The following is a 19689-nucleotide window of genomic DNA, read 5'->3' on the forward strand; positions in this document are numbered from 1 at the left end:
ATCGAAAAGAATCTTCTCTCTCAGCCGAGTTCGGAGGCTAGAAGAATCATTTTTCCTCTGTAGAATTTCCGTACTTGGCATGATTCTAGCCTCATCAATTAAAAGCATGTGATTATGGATGAAGGAATGGGATAATTAATGTATTAGGCTTTACTCCCGGGCGGTCCATTTGTTTTCCATTTTAATCTCTATTTCTTGATCGGCCAGAATTTGACTGTTTCTTCCGTTTGAAGAAAAGGAGAAGCCAGTGATGTCTTTTTTTACTCGTATTCCCCATTTCATTCAAGATTTCGATGAAAAGTGGGGAAATTGCATTTTCCGTGAGAAATTATTCTTTTCCATCAAGGCGTTCACTGATGAATAAAGCCCAAAAAGAGACGACCAATGGAATACACTGGCGGCGTTATCGGAGATCCAAGGGGAGATGGCGTCGAGGTAGCTGAGCCCTGCTTGCGTTTCCCACTTGCCAATTCAAAAGGCTTCGCGAGGGTCGTGGGCTCGAGTCTCGTCCGAGTCTTTCTCCGCTGAGGGCGTGGGATCTGGTGATATCCTTGTGGTTCACAGCCCTGGAAGACCAATCGACTGATTTTCTCCTCCTCGTGGGTGCGTGAGCCCTACATGGACTGTCCTCGAAGCAACTTGAGTTGGAGATATGTCTATAAACGGTAAAGTACTGCTTTTTTATTTCCTTACTACGAACGTGCCTAAAGGTTTTAAAAAATGTAAGCGATTGAGCATATTATCATCGTAATTAGGTATATGCGTACATGCAGACTGCATTATATGATTTCCTTCGGATCTGCGAAGAAGATCAAAACGAAGAAATAATAATACTAATAGATAATGAAACCTATATACATCTATTTGAAGAGTTTTGAGATCAAGTATCTCGCATAATTCGAGATGTCAATGAGTTCGTGTATTTTTAATGCATGAACTCATTTACATCTTCATGTTCTAGAAATTGATGTATTTCTAAATATGTCGTCTTGATGAATTTTGATTTTTTTCAATCCCCTAAGTTTAATATCTGACTTTTAATCCGGGGTTTTCACTAGGATCATGTCCTAGTTTTGTGTCATTTTCAAACTTCGGTCTCTATTCTTTCCTTCGCAGAGAAAATGAAAATACCGCTCATCTTTCACATTCCACTCAATTTGGCAGATCCAATTTTGAAATGAAATCGTTAAATAATAATTAATACACCGGGAGCCACTCATTCTTTTCGCTCATATTTAATGCCACGAATATGTCTATCTCGATTCTCGTGCGCCAAACTCCAGGGTGAGCGTATTACCGATTCCGCATGTTTGGCGGCCAAGGGCGTGCCTCTGGCTATTTGCAGCATGCCCCACGCAACTCCTTTCACGGAAGATCTCTCGGTTTGTGGTCGACATCATATTGGTGTGCCGCGGAACACCACTAACTGTAAGATGTATGCCTAACTCTTCTCCGTACCGTTAAACCGCTTTGAAATTCTCGAAATAATGTTTGAGAATACGCGGAGACTCACGAGGATTTTGCACTATCCCGCGGTAGTCTTCCTGGAAATAAAAAATTGTGGAGAAATTCTAGCTTTCCAAGGGCTTTCAAGGTTTGCGAGTTAGAATGAAAGTGTATCATGTTTTACTAACTTACATATCTCATGCACGTGCAAAAATCAATGATAACTTTCCGCTCCGTTAACTTAAACACAGGAATCAAAAATAACACCATGAAGCACGCAGCACTATTATAAAGGTCGTGCGAAAAATCCACATGGAAAATATCATTCGCCTTGACCGGGATTCGAACCCGGATCCCCCGATTTCCGGTCGAATGCTTTAGCCAGGCGAGGCGTCATTCTCCGCTATGGAAGGTCGTGGCAGGGATGGAAACCGTAATCATGTGACTGAGTGCTGAGATACAGTCGGGATTGCCTCTAAGCTCTATGACTGGTTAAACACAGATGATCAGGGATCCAGGATTTCTTTCTGGGGGGCACAAGCAAGGCCGTATCTAGGATTTTTTCTGGGGGGGGGGGGGGCACAAGGATACCTCGTAATACAAAACGAGCGCAATGATAATGGGACCGTATTAAAAATCTTGCATATTTTTTAAGGGTCTGGGGGGGGGCACGTGCCCCCGTGCCCACCCCCCTCCCTTATATCTGCCTATTCAGATGATCGCTGCATTTACTTTAACCACATTTTGGACGGTTACTTCAGTTATCCTTACAATCCAACTCACGGTGATGCATTGCATAAAAACTATTGACTGACGATTAATGCATACCAAATAAGTCATATCTAGTATGCTGTCGAACGGTCCATAATGCATTACCTAATGCTAAATGAGATGGAGTGGTGGATTTCAATACACGCTGGGAGCAAAATCATATTTTCATTAAATAGGACTACGATGAACGATACTCTAGGTGTTTCTCAATGGGATCTGAATCACTACGTCATGGTACAGTTCTTCACAAATGAAGGCGACGGGCCACTGTCAGTGTATACGCGCGGGAGCCGAAGTGGACATTTGGAAGTATAAAATACACATATAAATCATTCCGCTCCTTGGCCAATACACCCGAGTCATTAATCCTTTGAAGCTATATATCTATGCATTGCAACATTTCTTACGTCCTTTAAAAGTGATTATTAGACCATTAGGAACATAATTCATTATAGATAATTTAATAGTTGCAAATATTTAAACACTTATTAATATTTTCTAGCTCTTGTGGACTGTATTGATCATTTCCCAAGCCCCCAAGAAGTAGATAAAGCGATTGTAAAAATAAAATAAGGTCCTCTAATCTACGGCGGCCATGTAAGAGAACTTGGTGTCGAGCCGAGCTATTTTTAAAAATCTGAAAAGATTATCCACTCAGAATAAGCAGGGATTTTATTTTCCCGTTGATTGTGCCATTTCGCAACGCACCAATGAGGAGTTGCGAGGCATGTCAATGGTGAGCGACTGCCGGACACGCAAATCCGAATCCCGTTCAGAAATCGGTTCCGGGTTTTTGCGAAGCCATTCCACTCCAATGAAACCCTAACGAGCAATGAAAAGAAGACGGGGCAGAGAGGCGCGGTTAGCCATTCTGGCGGCAGAAGAATCACCTTGACCTCGCACTCCCATTCAAATTTTCAAGCAAAAACTGCTCCCCATCTGACATGGCTGACGGCGGCAAACTTCAATCGTGGGAAAAAAATTCCGGAAAAGTGTGACAACTGTTTGTTTCCCTTCATAGCTCTCTTCTCGTGGCAATCAATCGACTGCGGACGTTTTGCTCGCCGTAATACGGAGAGCAAGGGGAGATATCCGGATATGCGGGTGACTCCCGTAAAAGTTATCACCGCGGCTAGTCCCGGTATACTTTAAATTGGGAGATATCCCGCTGCTAGTATCACCGAGAAAACTCAGTAGGTACTCTCCACAGTGGCCCTTCATTACCGACCTTGTTCTCGACACTTGTGTCATCCAACATTATCATATGTTTCGCTACCATGATCGGGATTGCAGTATCAGTGTAGAACGTCTAAATAGAATAGTCTTTCCTAAAACGTGATTTCACCATGTAAAGCCGCAAACATTTATAAGTGATCATCAAGAAGTAAGTGTACTGAAATTTCCAATATAAATCCGATGCCACCACAATTGAGCGACCACAGATTTAGAAAGAACGGGATTGTTGGACAAAATTCTTTTATTACCAGCTTTGAAATTTTTTGGAAAGGAATGAATCACATTATTATCGATTCCCTGCCATTTCCATGAAACTTTCCGACATTTTAGCAGATAAAATTCGCGACTTTGGCTCAGTTGAAATATTATCAAGTATGTTATATCATTGGGTACATGCTGCCAAAGACATAATTGCACGGAATGAAGCTCAATTTGCATTGAAATCCACGGGATCCAAGAGATTGCAACTCCGCCCCGGACAATCGGGCATCTCGAGTGCGAGTTTACCATCCAGACATCCTATCATTTCGTCGCGAGTGATTAGGGGGCGGTGGATGTCACGGAATTCCTCTCCCCTCTCTCCTTAAAAAAAAAAACACGCTACCCGATGCTCTCACGGCTTTTGCGTAACGAGGACACAACTCGGCCAACCTTGACCTCTCGAACCGCGCCATTTTCACCTCATTCCGAAGTCACACGCTTGGCTTTCTGAGAAACAGCTTGATTAATAGCGGCTTTCTTCGCTCGTGAGTGGCTGTGCATGCTCAAATAGCCACTCGGGGTGAATAACTGCCCACCCTCCACGGAACGAGTGAAGCTTGGGACAGACGCACTTCAAACGATAAGATATTTTGCTTTTACTTGATAGAAACCCTAAGTTTAGGCGAGATAAATTCAAAGTAGTGATTCCTAGTGATATCACATGTTTCCGTCCTTGGTTTCAAGTCACAGTTCTCCTGAAGTAGCTGAGACTGTCAAGGCACGGCCGTCAAAATCGTCGTTGGAAGCATTTCAGTTGAGTGGAAACGACGAAGTTGAATTCACTTCACCAAATTGAATTTCAAAAATGAATACCTCCCACCATGAAGTCTAACTAGAGGGAAGTTTTTTCGGACAGATCAAACAATCATTTGGTCAGTCGTGCTTGAAAAATGGAATAGAAATGATTTCTGAATGCTTCCGGAGTGGAGATATTCAAATTAAAGATATTTTCAGTTAAAATTTGAAACTAAACCATGTGTGAACGCATGCTCCTTTGCAGCAGCGTGGATCAGCTCATGGGAAATGTGTTTTCGTTAGAGAAGGTTTCTTTGGTTCGAAGACTTGTCACTTTGACCTAAAGATTGCTATTGATGGAGGAGAAAATGTTTGTTGTGTAAAACTACCCACGCGGCAATACCAGAAGAACCAGAAGTATGATCAGCAATCACTGAGGAAGCCTTCGATCCAGCAACAATATACCATATCTTCTGCTAAGATGGAGTGAACATTTTTAATGAAGATGAAAACCTCACAGTAATTCATTCTTTTCGTTAGAGGTTGATTTTCTTTGTTACTCGTGCACTTTCATAGTAGTGCATTGAAAATCAAGAATTTTCATTCTGATTCGATTTCGTGAATAAAATACAGAATTGAAATGAAGACTTTGCTATACTTTTGAATCAAAGAAAATAAGTTACAGTGTAAAATTCTTTTTCGAATCACATTCGAATCTTGACCACGTATAAAGCCTTAGGTAGGGTTTACGGGAATAAGAATCTTTAACGAAATTTATGGAAATTACTTGTTAGCATTAATGTTTCCTCCCTACCAAAAATGACGTCTTTAGTAAAACAGAGCCTAATAGAACGGCACGAAAACAATCCTGCAGATTCGTAGTTTACTTATCATTTGCTTTACAACTATTTTCTATTCAATGGTGTCGATAAGATTCAAATGCGAAAAATACACTCATTCAAGGCACACTTTATACAGCCATTAATACTTCATCCATACTCTTGGCAATGTTTTCTTCGGTGCTTACATACGAAATTACAAAATTAAGCCTTTAGGCAGAGAATCATGGCAAGTTTGGAATAAATGAAGTATATAACAACTAATTTCCTTTATATCACATTATATGCCTATATTTACTATGTATGAAATTATTTACTACGTACATATTTACAGCAACATATCATAATTTGTCACAATCTACTCATCAAAGTTAATTATAATTTATTACCTTACTGTGCAAACAAAAAATAGAATCAGTAAAACATTAATATGCCGGTATCATGTCAGAAATCCTTTTTAAGCTGATTGGAACTTTCTCCTTAAGTTGCAGTCAACGCCTATGATTGAAGCCACCACGCCACTGCCACCACACGTAAATTGTTGACGAAAGTCCGTGGCTTCTAGACATTCCGCGTTTGCCGATTCTCATCAGAACTGTGGTGAAATTAGAATTAAATATCAGTCCACACTAATTCTCTATTACGCAATTTTAAGAGCACTAATTACGCCACTATTGCCTGGTTTCAACATATTTTGACGATCAGAAGAGGGGAAAATCCAACATAAAGAAACTCATCTCACGTTTTTAAAGCGGGCTTCGCCCATGGATTTACTCATTTCAAGGAATCAGTCATCATAGGCATTTCAATAAACGTAATCTAGAATATCGGCGATTCAACATACTTTCCTGAGCTTCTGTCGTAGCCAGCCAACTATAGGTTTATGATTCTTCTGAAAAGGTTTTTCTTATCACTATATCCACACTTGAAAGGATATTATTCACAAAACCATGATGCATTTCACAAATTTAAAGTACACCGTGTGATTCCCTCGTGAAAGTGACCTCACCGCATTACATCACGGCGGCTATGGCATGGATGTCACCATTGAGCCAAGTCTTGGTAGCGTGCGCGGCTTCATGGAAATCCTTTTAAGGCACAGCGTCGGAAGAAATGTCCACTTGGCTGTTTTCACACGAGGTTGTTGTATTGTTACCGAAAATGACTTTGTGAGTGAGTAACATTGCCAAGGCTCAAATTCAAGACAAATGAGCACCCCGAACCGCAGCACTAGGGTTATGATTATGGGGCGTCGTTGGTTTTTGACGGGGAGCGTGGATTGCTTGGCTGCCCATCCATGTGTCCTGCATTCATATTCCGGGTGAAGCCTTGGGACGCCCTCAAACAAAACCCTCGAGGTGCGACCCAGGAAAACGAAATGGTCCCCCCACCCTCAATTTATGAAATTCACGCGCCTCTGGCTTAGGCCGGGGCGAGCCCTGTCCTCGCCAATCCAAAACCAATCTCTTGGCTGAATCACTGAGCGAATGATTTTTCTTGAATTCTCGCCTTGGCAATGCTGCTCCCGAAAAAATCATTGTCGGTAACTATAAAAGACCTCGAAAGATCTAAGTACCAATGTCTTCCTACGCTCGCGCTGTCACTATAAAGCATATCCATGAAGTCACGCCCCCTACCATGACTTACATCGTTTCCATAGTGACACCCTCACCATATCCTATGTATCTAACCATGAGAAAAGGTCACTGTCAGAGGAGAATGATATGGCATTATTTGAGAATAAGCAACACGTTATCCGTCAGGTCACATATCTATTGTTACTTTACTCAGACGCTCCTGCCAAGAGAAAGGTGGATAATGGTGAGTAGATAATCATATTTCTCTCCTATGTGGTGCCACCGCACGGGGAGATGCTGCCTCACGGCCCGTTAAAGTTGAAGTAATGGGTTTTGAGGCCACCGTCATCGCAGGCACTAAGCACGCGCGTGCGTTTCCCATTTGCACCTAGCGTGCCTTAGCACTCCGGATAACGGGCAGAGCGCCAATCGTCGGAACATTTGCTCGCGCGGAACAGCCTCGAATAACGCCTTCTTGCCGCCCTCCTTACGGACCATCCCATAGAAAAAATCCAACATGGAGTTCGTTTGTTTTTCCTCCATGTGGTCATATCCCACCATCACCTTCCTCTTCATCCTATACTTACAACTTCATTTTCACTGTGAACCGTTCCAACGGCAGGGAAAAATAGACAATTTCTGAGCCGCCGGGGTAACTGATGTTTTTGTTTCACGCGATCCCAGCCAAGTGAAAATTACCTCGAAGCATTCGGAAACCGAGGAAAACCTGCTCTTACGAGCCAATCCCGTTCTGGGGAAAACATCGGGTCGGGCGGAAGCTTTGCGGGAGTCTGCAAATCCAATCACAATCATCAGAAGTAGCGGTCATTTTTCAGCGAATTCCGATGGGAGGAGAAAAAGCAACCATCTACCGTATTCTTTTGTTCTTCATGGGGTCGTTTACATTGACCCGACTAATCGGAATTCATCAAAAGAGTTCGTAGGATGGATGGGAACGATAAGTGATGACGAAAAAAACTTCTCCATTCAGCCATCACCTTGCAAGTTAAAAGAAGAAATCGCAAAAGATGCCGCCCACTTTTCACGAGTTGGTGACGTCATAGGTTCAAGAACTCGTTCACGAGGAAACTTTTATTGAGGGAAGGGATCGCCCGCATCTACATAATATCCTGCGAGCCACCTTTAGGGTGCTTGGCAGGGGGTGACCAATCACCAACATGCAGCATGCAAGAGGACTGCCACATGCACACCGCACGGTCATAGAAAAATTACGCATACTAACAAAATATACATGCACATTCATTAAAAAAAACTTGCCAATCGTTAGTAATTCCTAGAGCAAATACATGCAAGGTTAGAGCTATGGAATATAACATGCAATGAGTCATCCTAGCGAGTGACGCCATTAATCCTATTAATTGAAACAACGTTGCTATCCTCAATAGTACGAGGGAAGAATGGCATTTTAAATCTCTCTGTTTTGCAGTCTATTTCTTTTATTTTATTCTCATGATCACGTCTACTGTAGTACGATGGTAAACGAAGGATATGATTAATGTCATCTGAGAAAATATCTCCTTCGAATTTCCAAAGTAAGTTAAGCCTGTACTTCGATCTGCGCTCCTGTAAAGATTCCCATCCTAACTCGTGTAACGTACTATAACCGCTGCACTTTTTGTCGTAACAACTCATCAAAAAATCTGGCCGCTGTACTCGATTGTTTTCAGCTATTAGTCCTACTTCGTAAGGGTCCCATACGCTTGCTGCGTATTCTAAGTGAGGCCTCACAAGAGTCGGTTAGCTTATTTCTTTCACCTTTTTTGGGCATTTATCGAGAATTCTTCTTACAAATCCCAGTTTACGGTTACCTTTCCCGCGCACTTCACGTATGTGTTTACCCCACGAAAGATCCCAAGTAACGATGACCCCCAAGTATTTAACGAATTCGGCATTTGGTAGTGGAATCCCGTTAGCGGTGTAGCTCCTTCTTGAAGATGTATCCTTTTCCCAAAATTTCATCACCATACACTTTTCAACATTTAATTCTAACTCCCAAGTACTGCACCAGTCATTTATGGCAACGAGGTCCTTTTCTAATGCCAATCTATCGCTATGGTCGTAAACTTCTCTGTTTACAGGTTAATCCTCTGCGAAGGGGCGGATTTTGCTCGTGACCACGGTGCACGGTGTAGGGGTAAAGAGCAACGAACCAGGGCGGGGCCCATGAGCAGGAATAGCTAAGAGGCGGTGAACCGCTCGGAATGAGTTAGTTACGTCGTCATCTCTACTACGAAATGGTTAAAGCCATTGACTTTTGGCCGCGAATAGCTCGAAAAGTGATCAACCGATAGAAAAACTGAAAAATTGGAGTCTACTTTATTTCTAAACTCTATGGTAACCGACGATTAAATGAAACGATGGATGTTCGTGCGTTGTTGCTCGTTGTATTCCTCCTCTGTAAATGCCACAAATGCCTTATTTCTGGGGCGGTAAATATGAAATAAAAATAAATTATAAATCAAATAAATTGGTTAGCAAGCCCATTGTTAAGTAGGAATTGGCATTCATGAAAATGTTAAACTGTTTCAAAGTCCTCAGTTTTAGTATCGACCGAGAAAAAAGTTCAGCTTCGGCAAGAACACTGCAACTATTTCACTGTATGCGGTAAGTATTCGAAGGAGGCCTTGCGGGGCAAATAAAGTGTAAGGCCCTTCTCATGTGCTCCGAGCTTTTTTCTCGAGATTTCACGAGGGTCGTCCGAGCCATCAGGTGACAGGGTAGTGAAACTTCTGAGCACGAAATCAAATATTTCATAAAAAAAGTAGTGCAGACCCCCGTAATACGATGCTTACGACTTGCGACGGATACGATCTGAACTGAGTTTGCGCCACCTTTTTCAATTTTCGCCGATTTTTTCCACTCGAACAATATGTCATCAAGATTTCGATTTTGTGCATGTGACCTCGGGGTTATTTTTGCTCCGTACATACCATCATTATATTCGTCGAAATAGTTTCCTTTACTCTGACCCCTCAAATGTGATTAACTATTGCATTTGATAGATGAGTGCCATGAAAAGAAAAATCCTACGCGATTTTCATCAAAATGCTAATTATGAACACGAGCGAATGTCGTCACGCAAAGAAAAGTTCGTGACATCACCAGAGATGTGGCTCCGCACCCGAAGGAATCGAAGAAATCCCGCACAGCGCTCAGCATGAATGCGCCAAGTATCATTGATTATTACCATCATCGCATTTCCGCAAAAGGTATGAAATTTAATGGCTTCACTGCTCCAATAGTAAGCAACGGTGTAGAACATTCTGATATTTTTACTCATTAAACTCCTCCACAATAGGCAGTAAAACTTTCGTGGGCAAGCCCGTGACCTGGGAGAGGAGGGCAACCGCCCCCCTGAGAAACGGCCAAGTCACCGCTACCCTCAGACAGTCGACTCAGGGAACTGATTTCCATCGACATGCATAGGACACGAGACAAACACGTCTTGGTGTGCGAGCGTCAGGTTATATGAATTACAGCGCTATCAAGAACTGCACTTCACGGCTATCCAGCATTCATATTCTTTTATGAAAATAGCCACATTTGCAGAACCTATTTCGTGATAGGTGCAAGTTTGAGACATAAAGCAACTTAGGATTTATCCTTTAATATCCAGCTGACCGTTAGTATTCTCGGCTTCGATAAAGTGACTTGTTTCCGAATTACTTATGGTTCGCTAGAGTGAGTGCCCCGCTCGAAACGTGTGCTATTTTCGTTATAACTGAGATGAAAGCCATAAAAAATCGTTTCTAAATTTAGACCTTAGTCTTCAGCAATGCCGAGTTGAGTAAGGAAAAATTATAGTTTAATTACTTTTTCTCTGCCTCTTTTCATTATTTAGATATTCGTATCCAACTCGAGCGCCGACAGTGGATACCGGCATAAAATGAAATCAAAATGTTTCAAGAAAATGAAACCATCATTCCCTGACCAGTCCCAATTAACTATAAACGTCGTTTTCACGATTGGGAGCTTGGTTAGTTGCCCGTAAAGTGAATATAAGCTGTGTAATGTGTTGAAGCTGTTAAATGACCCCGTTTATAGATATACATGCGCTCACGATACGGTCCGATCACAAGAACTCGATGGGTATCATCGTGGTTAAAGAGTGCACCTCGCTTCGTCACGGTCAGCTGAGTTACGAGAGGAGAGGAAGGGCAGCCGCGTGGATTCGAGCGCAAAAGCGCTGCGACCACACGCACGTAACCAATTACAATGCGAGCTTAACACCTCAGCCGCCGCCAAAAAACTGGTAAGAGGGATCGTACAGTATAAAAACAGTGATACCAGGCGCCTTACTAAATTGTTCTTATTTTTTATGTCATTTAACGGTAATTTATTCGATACGTTAAAATTAAAATGTTGAAGGGAGTCTAGAACGAAATTCTCGAGTCCCTAGCGACTCCCGCGAAATAAATATCAGCATCTACCCTGCGTGCCACCGTAGGCCACGTAGGGTGTTTGGCAGCAGGTGAATAATCACCAGCATGCAATAGATACACCACATACATGTGTACCATATAATTATCAGACACATAAATATGATAATAAAATTAAAAAATTGTAAACATTCGTGTGGTTGGTTTAATATCCACCGAGCCCGCATTGCTCTATATGGTACAAGACTGTTACTCAAATACGCTCAATTTGAAAGCTAAAATCTGTCAACGTTCGAATGACTCCTCATGAAAACTCTTTTATGCTCGTATGTTCATCCACCACGTTTCGATGTTCCGCAGATGCACTCACCCCGTCCCAGTTTCCCGTGTTCACGCTGTTCGCGCAGAAGACGTGCGTGGCGGGAGCCGGGAAGGCTTGCCTATTGGGCCGACGCAGAAGACCGTGGGCCGTCGAGCTGGTGCCGGGCTACCGGCTGAACCACGAGACGCCGCGACGCCGACGCCAGGCCACGACGCGGCAACAGTGCGAGCAACACTGCCTCGGAGAGAAGACGTTCATTTGCAGGTGAGAACGCTCCACCCACCACACAGGATTCTCCTGTCGCCCTCCACATGTGTTTCCACCCACCGCGCATTTGAATGAGTTCACAAAAGTCGACTCTCGCGTTGCTGACAGGTAGAGCCATCCGAATTTCACGGATAAATGAGCTATAAATAAGGCTTAAATGAGTTCTTATCGAGTTTCCCACCGGGTCAGATCTTCTGCTCCCGACGTTCCCATGGCTAACTCCGCTATCGCCATCAGGGCGCTGATTTTCTCGCCTATATACAGGGCAGAGAAAAATGTTGTCCTAAATTATTAATCCTGAATAGCTGATTCCAGTAGGAATCAAAATTACCAATGATGTGCAGGTCGAATTCGCACCATTTTTAAACTGCAGAGACTGTGGCCCAAGCGCTCCGATTGGCTTTGACTCCGCCCGGCTCGCATGCTCTGGACAAAGGCAAATGCAGGCAAAGAATTTGAAACCGTGAGGTGTCCAGAGCATCCGGCAACGGGGTTAACTATCGGCCAATCGGAGCGATTGGCTCAGTTTCTGTCCGTAGCGAAACCTGACATTCCCGCAGGTGTTTCTAGGTAGGCGATACCCCAATTCATTCATTGAGAAAAAATGTCGGATTACAATGTTTGGGAATGATTACACAACTCACTTGTCAGAGTTTTTGACTAAGGGGTATTTATTACCTTGGGACGCATCGTCAGTGCCACGGACGGGAAGTAGGGAAGGAAGTGTTATTGGAGGGGGGAATTTGCGCACGCGCAGCAAAAATATTCTCTATTTTTCCGTACACTGATCGCGAAATCCTGAGTAGTTGAGTGAATGCTGGTTTGGTTAGTGAGAGAGTGTCATCCTCTTGGAAGTGCTGCATTGAAATACGTTTAAAAAAGCTGTGCGCAGGAAAGAAACGAGAAGAAGAAAAAACTCTATTATGTTAAAATAAAACTTGAGCGCTTGGCTGAACAAGAGCAGTGGTTCCTGTATCGATTTACTACACAATGAGAGTTTACATACAGATTCAGATAAGTTGGGACATTCGTATTTTCATTTAAATAGTTAAATAAACACCGTCTTACCGTGTAGTTCTTTCTTCTATCCATAGTTGAGTTTATTTTTAGCTCGTTTTGTACATAGATTTATATTTTTTGTGCGCTTAGTTTCTATTTTCAATATATTGCGCCAAACGCAAAGAAAGAAAAGAAACGATCTACGAATGCAAAACCTTCGAATTGCAGAGATATGCCTGATGCCAAAGACAGATCTAGGTTTGGACCAAAAGGGTAGGGGGAACCAGGGGTTTGCGGAATTCCTCCCTGCCGAAGGGGATTTTGGGGATATGGGGTATTTGGGATTTTTAAGACTTAGAAACGGCGGTTTTTGGCTAATTCTTCGATAAGGAAAGACATTACTGGGCACATGTAGTAGGTCGTTTTGTTAGTAAAATTTTATGGTGGTCATCTGCATCTAGATACTACCCCGCAAGCTGCTTCTGTGGCGGGGGATATCAGGACACCCGCCGTATTCATATAAAAAGGAAATGTTCTCACGAAATTACGCCATGCATTTATTGAAGTCCTTTGTCGTGCGGGGGAAATAACGAATTCCCGCACCTATCCGTTCGCCTAAATATCTCTGTTATTTTATCGTTTTTATCGTGCTTGGAAATGTAGTGTGGTTCTATATGGTCTTCTACGTGTGGCTCTTAAAGTTATCCATACTCAATTGCTCAAGCAACCTAAGCCTAGCGCGCAGCCTCCGAGTCTCTAGCGGTTCGCAACCCAATTCGTTTATCATCTCTGTAACGCTTTCTGTACGCCCGTAGCAGTTTTTGGCGATTCACGAATCTTGATAGGTTGGAGGGAATGAGGCCTTTAAGAGGAAGGACTCCACGGAAACCTCTGCTGTCTATCTTAAATGTATATCTTCAAAAAATTATTCCGAAAAAGGTAGAAAACGAGTTTTCGGATAGACTGTTGAATTCAAGTTCGGCTTCGCGTCGAATATCAGCAATATTTAATGAATTTCAATGGTTTATTGTTGATCTTATTGCTTATTTTGTACTTGTTACCGTAATAGTGTAGGTGCTGGTAGTATTAATAAAGTTTTTACATTGTATTTTTTATGAGTCCCTGAACACATAATCACTTTGAAAGAAAGCACAAAAAATAAATTGATTTTTTGATTGAGTCAATTAATATTTGACAGTTAAGTACTGATAAAAATGCTTTTTCAACAACAGCTTCTCTAATTTAAGAGGACGTGGGACATAAATTTTTCTCCTCCCTCGAGGCCGTCTGAGTTTGGAGATAGTTCTCTTGTCGGCCGGTAGAGTCATCTCAGACAATCCATCCTTGCCTCGGCGTTTTTGACAAGGGTGTATTATCTTCAGTGTGTTCCTCCTTGAGGGAATGAGGCGGGCGTGGCTTCTGCTAGCTCTCGCACCTCCTCCTCTCTCTCACTTCTTCCGTGGCCGTCGCCAACGGGAATTCACTCGCACCCTTGGGTGTGTGTGCACCCTGACAGTATCGATACTCGAGGGTCAGTTACCCTTTCTCATCAGAGCCCTTTTACTTTCAGCATGGGTTTCACTTTGAGTTTTTTTATCCGTATTCATGGAAAGCTTAGAGCGTTGGACGCAGAATTTTGCAGTGCGCTTCCGCGGAAGTCACGGAGGAAATAAATCCGCATTCGCTGGAAGGTGTCCTCGCCTTTTCGTAACCGGTGGCCCTCAGCCCCACGTGCACATTTTTTGGTCTCTCGGGCCAGATCGCACTCATGCTGTGAATCTGACATACTTAGATACCTAAATAAAACCACAGAAAAGAAACTTGGGAACGAAAAATATCATTTTTGTAGCATAAAAATAATATTCTATTTTCCTATTGAATTTTTATTTTTATAGTACTTACTTATTCAGACGTTAGGAATCCGAAAAGCTTTCGTAGTGGAGTTGCATCAGCTGTAGTGATTGGAAAACCTTGGCGACAAGGTAAATATTGCAGTATAATCAATAATACCAATGAGGATTACAATGAAAATATTTCCTAATATTTTACTAGTTATTTTCTTCTCTACCCGACATTTATAATTGGTCAGCTGATCGATATGGGCGAAACAAATTGTTAAACATTATCCTTTAAAAATAGTTTGACACATGTTAGTTAATTCAGGCTTCATTTTTCTACAAAATTAGTACCTCATTTTTTTCTCAATTTCTTATCTACACTTTAAAACAATAATCAACGAGTATGGATAAAAGCTACGTACTTTTGACTGTATCCATATGCCATGTAAAAATTAATTGGACACTGTTAATTCATGACAATCAAAAGTCTTTATCTAGCCGCAAAATGTGCTTCGTAATATTTTATATTTTTGCGTTCGCTTTTTGAGTGGGTTATTCGAAAAGGTTATTTATTATATTTCAGGGTACTATCAAGGAACAAATTCTCTAAATAGATTATAGATCCATAATACATAATTAAATTTTATAAGTTGTGAAGTTCTCACTTTTCATAGAATTGTTTTCTTGAAAATTTTTATTTTTTTAATTTTATCTTTTTTGAGAGCCAAAATAGCGTCAAAATCCTTTTCCGGGCATGCAAATTCCTAAAATTTTCCCGTGGGGGGGATCCTACGCTGAGGGGGGGGTCCCACCATGAGCCCCAGTCGAGGGCACTCAATCACCACAGACCGCCCACTCAGAAGGCGCCCTCCATTGTCTAGAGTGAAATGAGAAGCAGGAAATCTCACCACGATGACTTTACTGTGATAGAATTGATTTTTTCAGGGGCGGCAGTATTCCATGCAGCAGGGGTTCCTGTTTGGAAGGGCGGTTCATATGGCTCTTAAGTTGAATGACTTGCTCGCCCCTCCCCCCATGACCTGTTGACTCATCTTCTAATTTAAGTTTTCAATGGGAAGTGCCGAGCAGTTCATCAATCCATATTTGACGGGCTAATAAGCAATCCTACCGTTTGGTTACCTTTTTTAACTTAACGATTGCAGCTTTCTCTCGACGACCGCTGCTTTTTTTAAGGGAATCTAATAAAAATATTCTGCTGCTTCTGCACACAAGACATTGGAGTTGAGCTGATTCTCACCTGCATCAATGTCTCTCCTGGAGTTCACTCCTCAACTCCATATTGCAGAACCGGTCTTTTTCATTTCGAGGTGTTTTCTTCCACGATTAACGGTTAGAGCCAATAAAACACGTATTCGGAGCGCATAAAGAAAAATGACACCGCGTTCCAAAGTTTCACGCTAATTTCGCCGATAATTCAAAATCAACCAAATCCCACGCTAATTTCACGTTATTTTAATCGATGAACGCCTTCATTGACGTATGGATCCTGGAATCTCACGCCAAGGACTCCCTCGGGATTATTTAGTGACATTTTTTCTATAAACCGTCCTTAATGCATTTGCGCTCGTTTGCCGGACTCCCTTCCGACCCTTTCAGCTGCGCATTCTGCTCTTTCATAAGTCTTCCAGCGTGTGCTGAAGGATTCGAGGGAGGTCCCCACCTCCCCCCCCCCCCTAACGAACCCTGCAAGTCCTTGCAAATGGGAAGTTGCAATCCCTTTCCGATTCATTCCTCGACGAGGGATTTGGCAATTGGGTGGCAGATTAGTGAAGCCTCTAGTGAATTACTTTTTTGCAAGCTTAGCTGCATAAAACAATTATTACATCAAGTTTTTTTTTCGTTTCATTCTGACTGGACCGATATCAAATACCAATGAAATCCGATGCGAGAGCGGAGCGGGTGAAAATGGAGAGTAATCTGGGCCAAAGTTCAGCGGTCGTTTTTTAATGGTGAATGATTGGAGATGTTGACGCCGAATGCATATGTAAGCCTGGCCATTAGAGTAAAAATACAATGTCTCGATTTCATTCGAGCAGAGAATCTCAAAAATAAGGAAAATAACTTAATGATAACTGCAAAATGTCTATGTGCTCTTGAAAAAACATCATTTCTACCCATTATAGCCTCCTAGTGAATAATTTTATTGTTGCATTAAGGGAGTGTATTTGTTGGCTGTTTCAAAACAAGAGTATGCCATTAAATTACATAATATGAGTCAAAATCCTTGCATGAGGATTTATAATAATACCAAATGACACGTTTCATTTAGCAAAAGAAGGTAAAATAATTCTTCAATAGTACGTTTTTGGAGTATAAAACTGTAATATATTCTCCTAAAGAACTATCTTTGTGTATTATCCGCCAGTCAGGAGAAGAGGCATTCCGAGTGTCAGCTCAACACGCCCATCGGAGCCTGCATCGCTTTTGTCACTTTCTTATCATAATAGGCAACACAAAGTACGCACCTGAATTAATATCAACGGCTGCTTTCGGTTGTTTGGATGTTCGGAAAGAACACTGGTTTTTGACTGACAGGATAAAAGTCGGAAATTGGGTTTGTGTCCAGGTGTTTTTCGATTTTGCCGCAGTCCGCTGGACACGATGCCATCGCATGGATGAAGGAGACGAAGGAAAGGTCCCATTCGGTTGTGGCACGGGCCGCTCACGTATTTTCATCCATTCCCAAAAATGCCAGCAGCGATGAGGTCCATTATTCTTAACGTTTGCAATGGAGTATTTTCACATGGTAGGAATACCAGTGAAAAGTTATGGTATGGTACGGTATTTGGAGGAGGCGACCGACAGCTGAGGTCATTTGCGCCATGAGGGAAGGGTGTGGAAGGAAGGGTGGAGAGAAACCCGGCGTCGGCATTAACCTGCTCTTAACGAAAGGCGCCAAGGGGACCACGGCTTAACGTCCCATCCGACGGACGGAGTGTGGCGCTTGAAATGTCCTCCACACAACACTCGAGCAGGGATCGGGGCAGTCTCTGAAAATTCTCTGCCACTGCCGGGATTTAAACCCGAGCCTGCCGGGTGGGAAGCCAACACTCTAGCCACCACACCAACCCGATCCCCCCGTGAAAAGTTATGTATTAGATACGGGGGCGGTGTGGTGTGATAGGGGGCCCTCGGCCGCGGCTCATGATGGGGCCCTCCCGACTGGAGGGCTCCAATCCGGAGGAACACCATTCGGGGGCCTTCACCCGGAAAATTGTCGGAAATTCCTTGCCTAAATATGGATTTTGACATTATTAAGGCTCTTAAAAACAAGATAAAAGTTAATACGAATAGCAATTTCGTTAGAAAAAGTACCATAAAAAGTGATAATGTCATAGTTTATAAAATTTAATGGTGTATTACGATTCTATTACCTATTTATGAATTTGTTCCTTGGAGATGCATTGAAATCTAAAAAAACGTCTTAATGTCCCTTTTGGAATAACCCTTTCAAAAGCATCTGATTCTCTTTCTTCTTTTGACGCCTTAATTTTATTTACTATTTAATATGATCTTTTACACTAAGTACGTTGTAGGCAATGAAAACGTTTCATTTAGCAAAACAAAGTTTTCCTCAAGTACTCTGAGTCTTTCTTATGACATGTTTCATATGTCAACGCTTCACGAGGGACGCGAGTGTTGTGGGTGCCCCTAAGGTACGGGCCCTCGGCCATCGTCGACATATACTTAATATAGCCATGAGTATAAAGTTCGGTCCACATCCCTAACTCAACCTTATTTACCCGCGAAATTCGGATCGCTCTTCCGTCAGCGACGCGGGTGAGGACTTCGTTGAATCCATTGAAATGCGCGGTGGATGACGACGTAACTAGCGGCCGACTGTTGAGTCCTCCTTCATTGGAGTATTCGTAGATTCGGCGCAACTGCATAGCAAGGTTCACCGCCCGCCGTCATTAGCACACGAGCGTTTGGTGGCGCTAAAACGGCGGGCGAGCGGGAGAGCGGCGTGGGCGGGTAGGGTCGCGTTGCCGTTAGGCGGGACGGCCGCGCGCGGCGTTGCTCACGTGATCGAGGACAGCTGACTGGCGCCTCGCGAAGCAACACTGCTCAACAAAAACCCCATTGGCATCTCAGGAAGTATAGCTCAAGAGTGAATACTACATTTAAAAGTAAGAAATCCGGCATGCCATCCACACATGACGCTACTACATCCCAAAGCGCTGAACTTCAGTGTTGGCAATCTGTCATCGTTAAGGCTAAACACGACTGGCACATTGTGTGGATCTTCCCCAAAAGATGGAACTACCATAGGGAGAACCGCCGTAGAATAGTAACTACGTCCCACATTTCTCAAAATCCACTATCTGTCAGTCCTCAGTCCACGCATGTAATGTTTTCCTCCCCTCTGTAGCCCCCCAACAAGCCTGTGGCACCCCAGGTAAATGCTCGCTCAGGTTTCACGTGACGAAGAATATGAATCTTTCGAAATAAAACAATAAGTTACACGAAAAAAATTGAAACGCATTTCACCACTCCTCCTTTCTCGCCAACTGACCTTTTTCAGGCAACCTTCTTCAAAGCTCCCAGTTTCTACAGGCCAAAAAAATGAGACAACTGTTGGGCCCAAAAGTGTCTTGCCATGACTTTCGGCAAATGATGAAATTGGATTGTAATATTCGTATTATGCACAAAATACAAAAGTAAATGACACCTAACACAGTGTATTTTTGACATTGTAGAAGCATTTTCATCATGGAAGTAGTTTCCAGCGAAAAATTAAAAATGGAAGTGGAATGGGGAGTAGGAATGGATAGAGCCCGGATTTCTATAGTTGAGGAAACTTTCACTGAAGTCGAGTAAAAGTTTCAAGTTACCTGAGAAAAATGGGAATCGGAGTCATTCGAATAGCTTCTCCCCCTCTCCTCCATGCCAGCTTCCCTCTTTCCACGCGACTCGTGTTTCTGGTCCCCAATTTTTTTAAATCACGCTGATAGCATGGGTCACATATGTGCCCTG

At 42.7% G+C, this 19689-nt stretch overlaps 1 protein-coding gene across 1 annotated transcript in view; it reads left to right on the forward strand.

Moving 5' to 3' along the window:
• Positions 1-19689, forward strand: part of LOC124171342 — a 46410-nt gene that overhangs the window by 12502 nt on the left and 14219 nt on the right. Inside the window, exon 2 of the mRNA XM_046550496.1 lies at positions 11626-11851. Coding sequence (XP_046406452.1) covers positions 11626-11851 — 226 coding nt within the window. The remainder of the gene's footprint in view (positions 1-11625; positions 11852-19689) is intronic.

Source organism: Ischnura elegans, chromosome X, assembly GCF_921293095.1.
Source record: "Ischnura elegans chromosome X, ioIscEleg1.1, whole genome shotgun sequence".
NCBI lineage: Eukaryota > Metazoa > Arthropoda > Insecta > Odonata > Coenagrionidae > Ischnura > Ischnura elegans.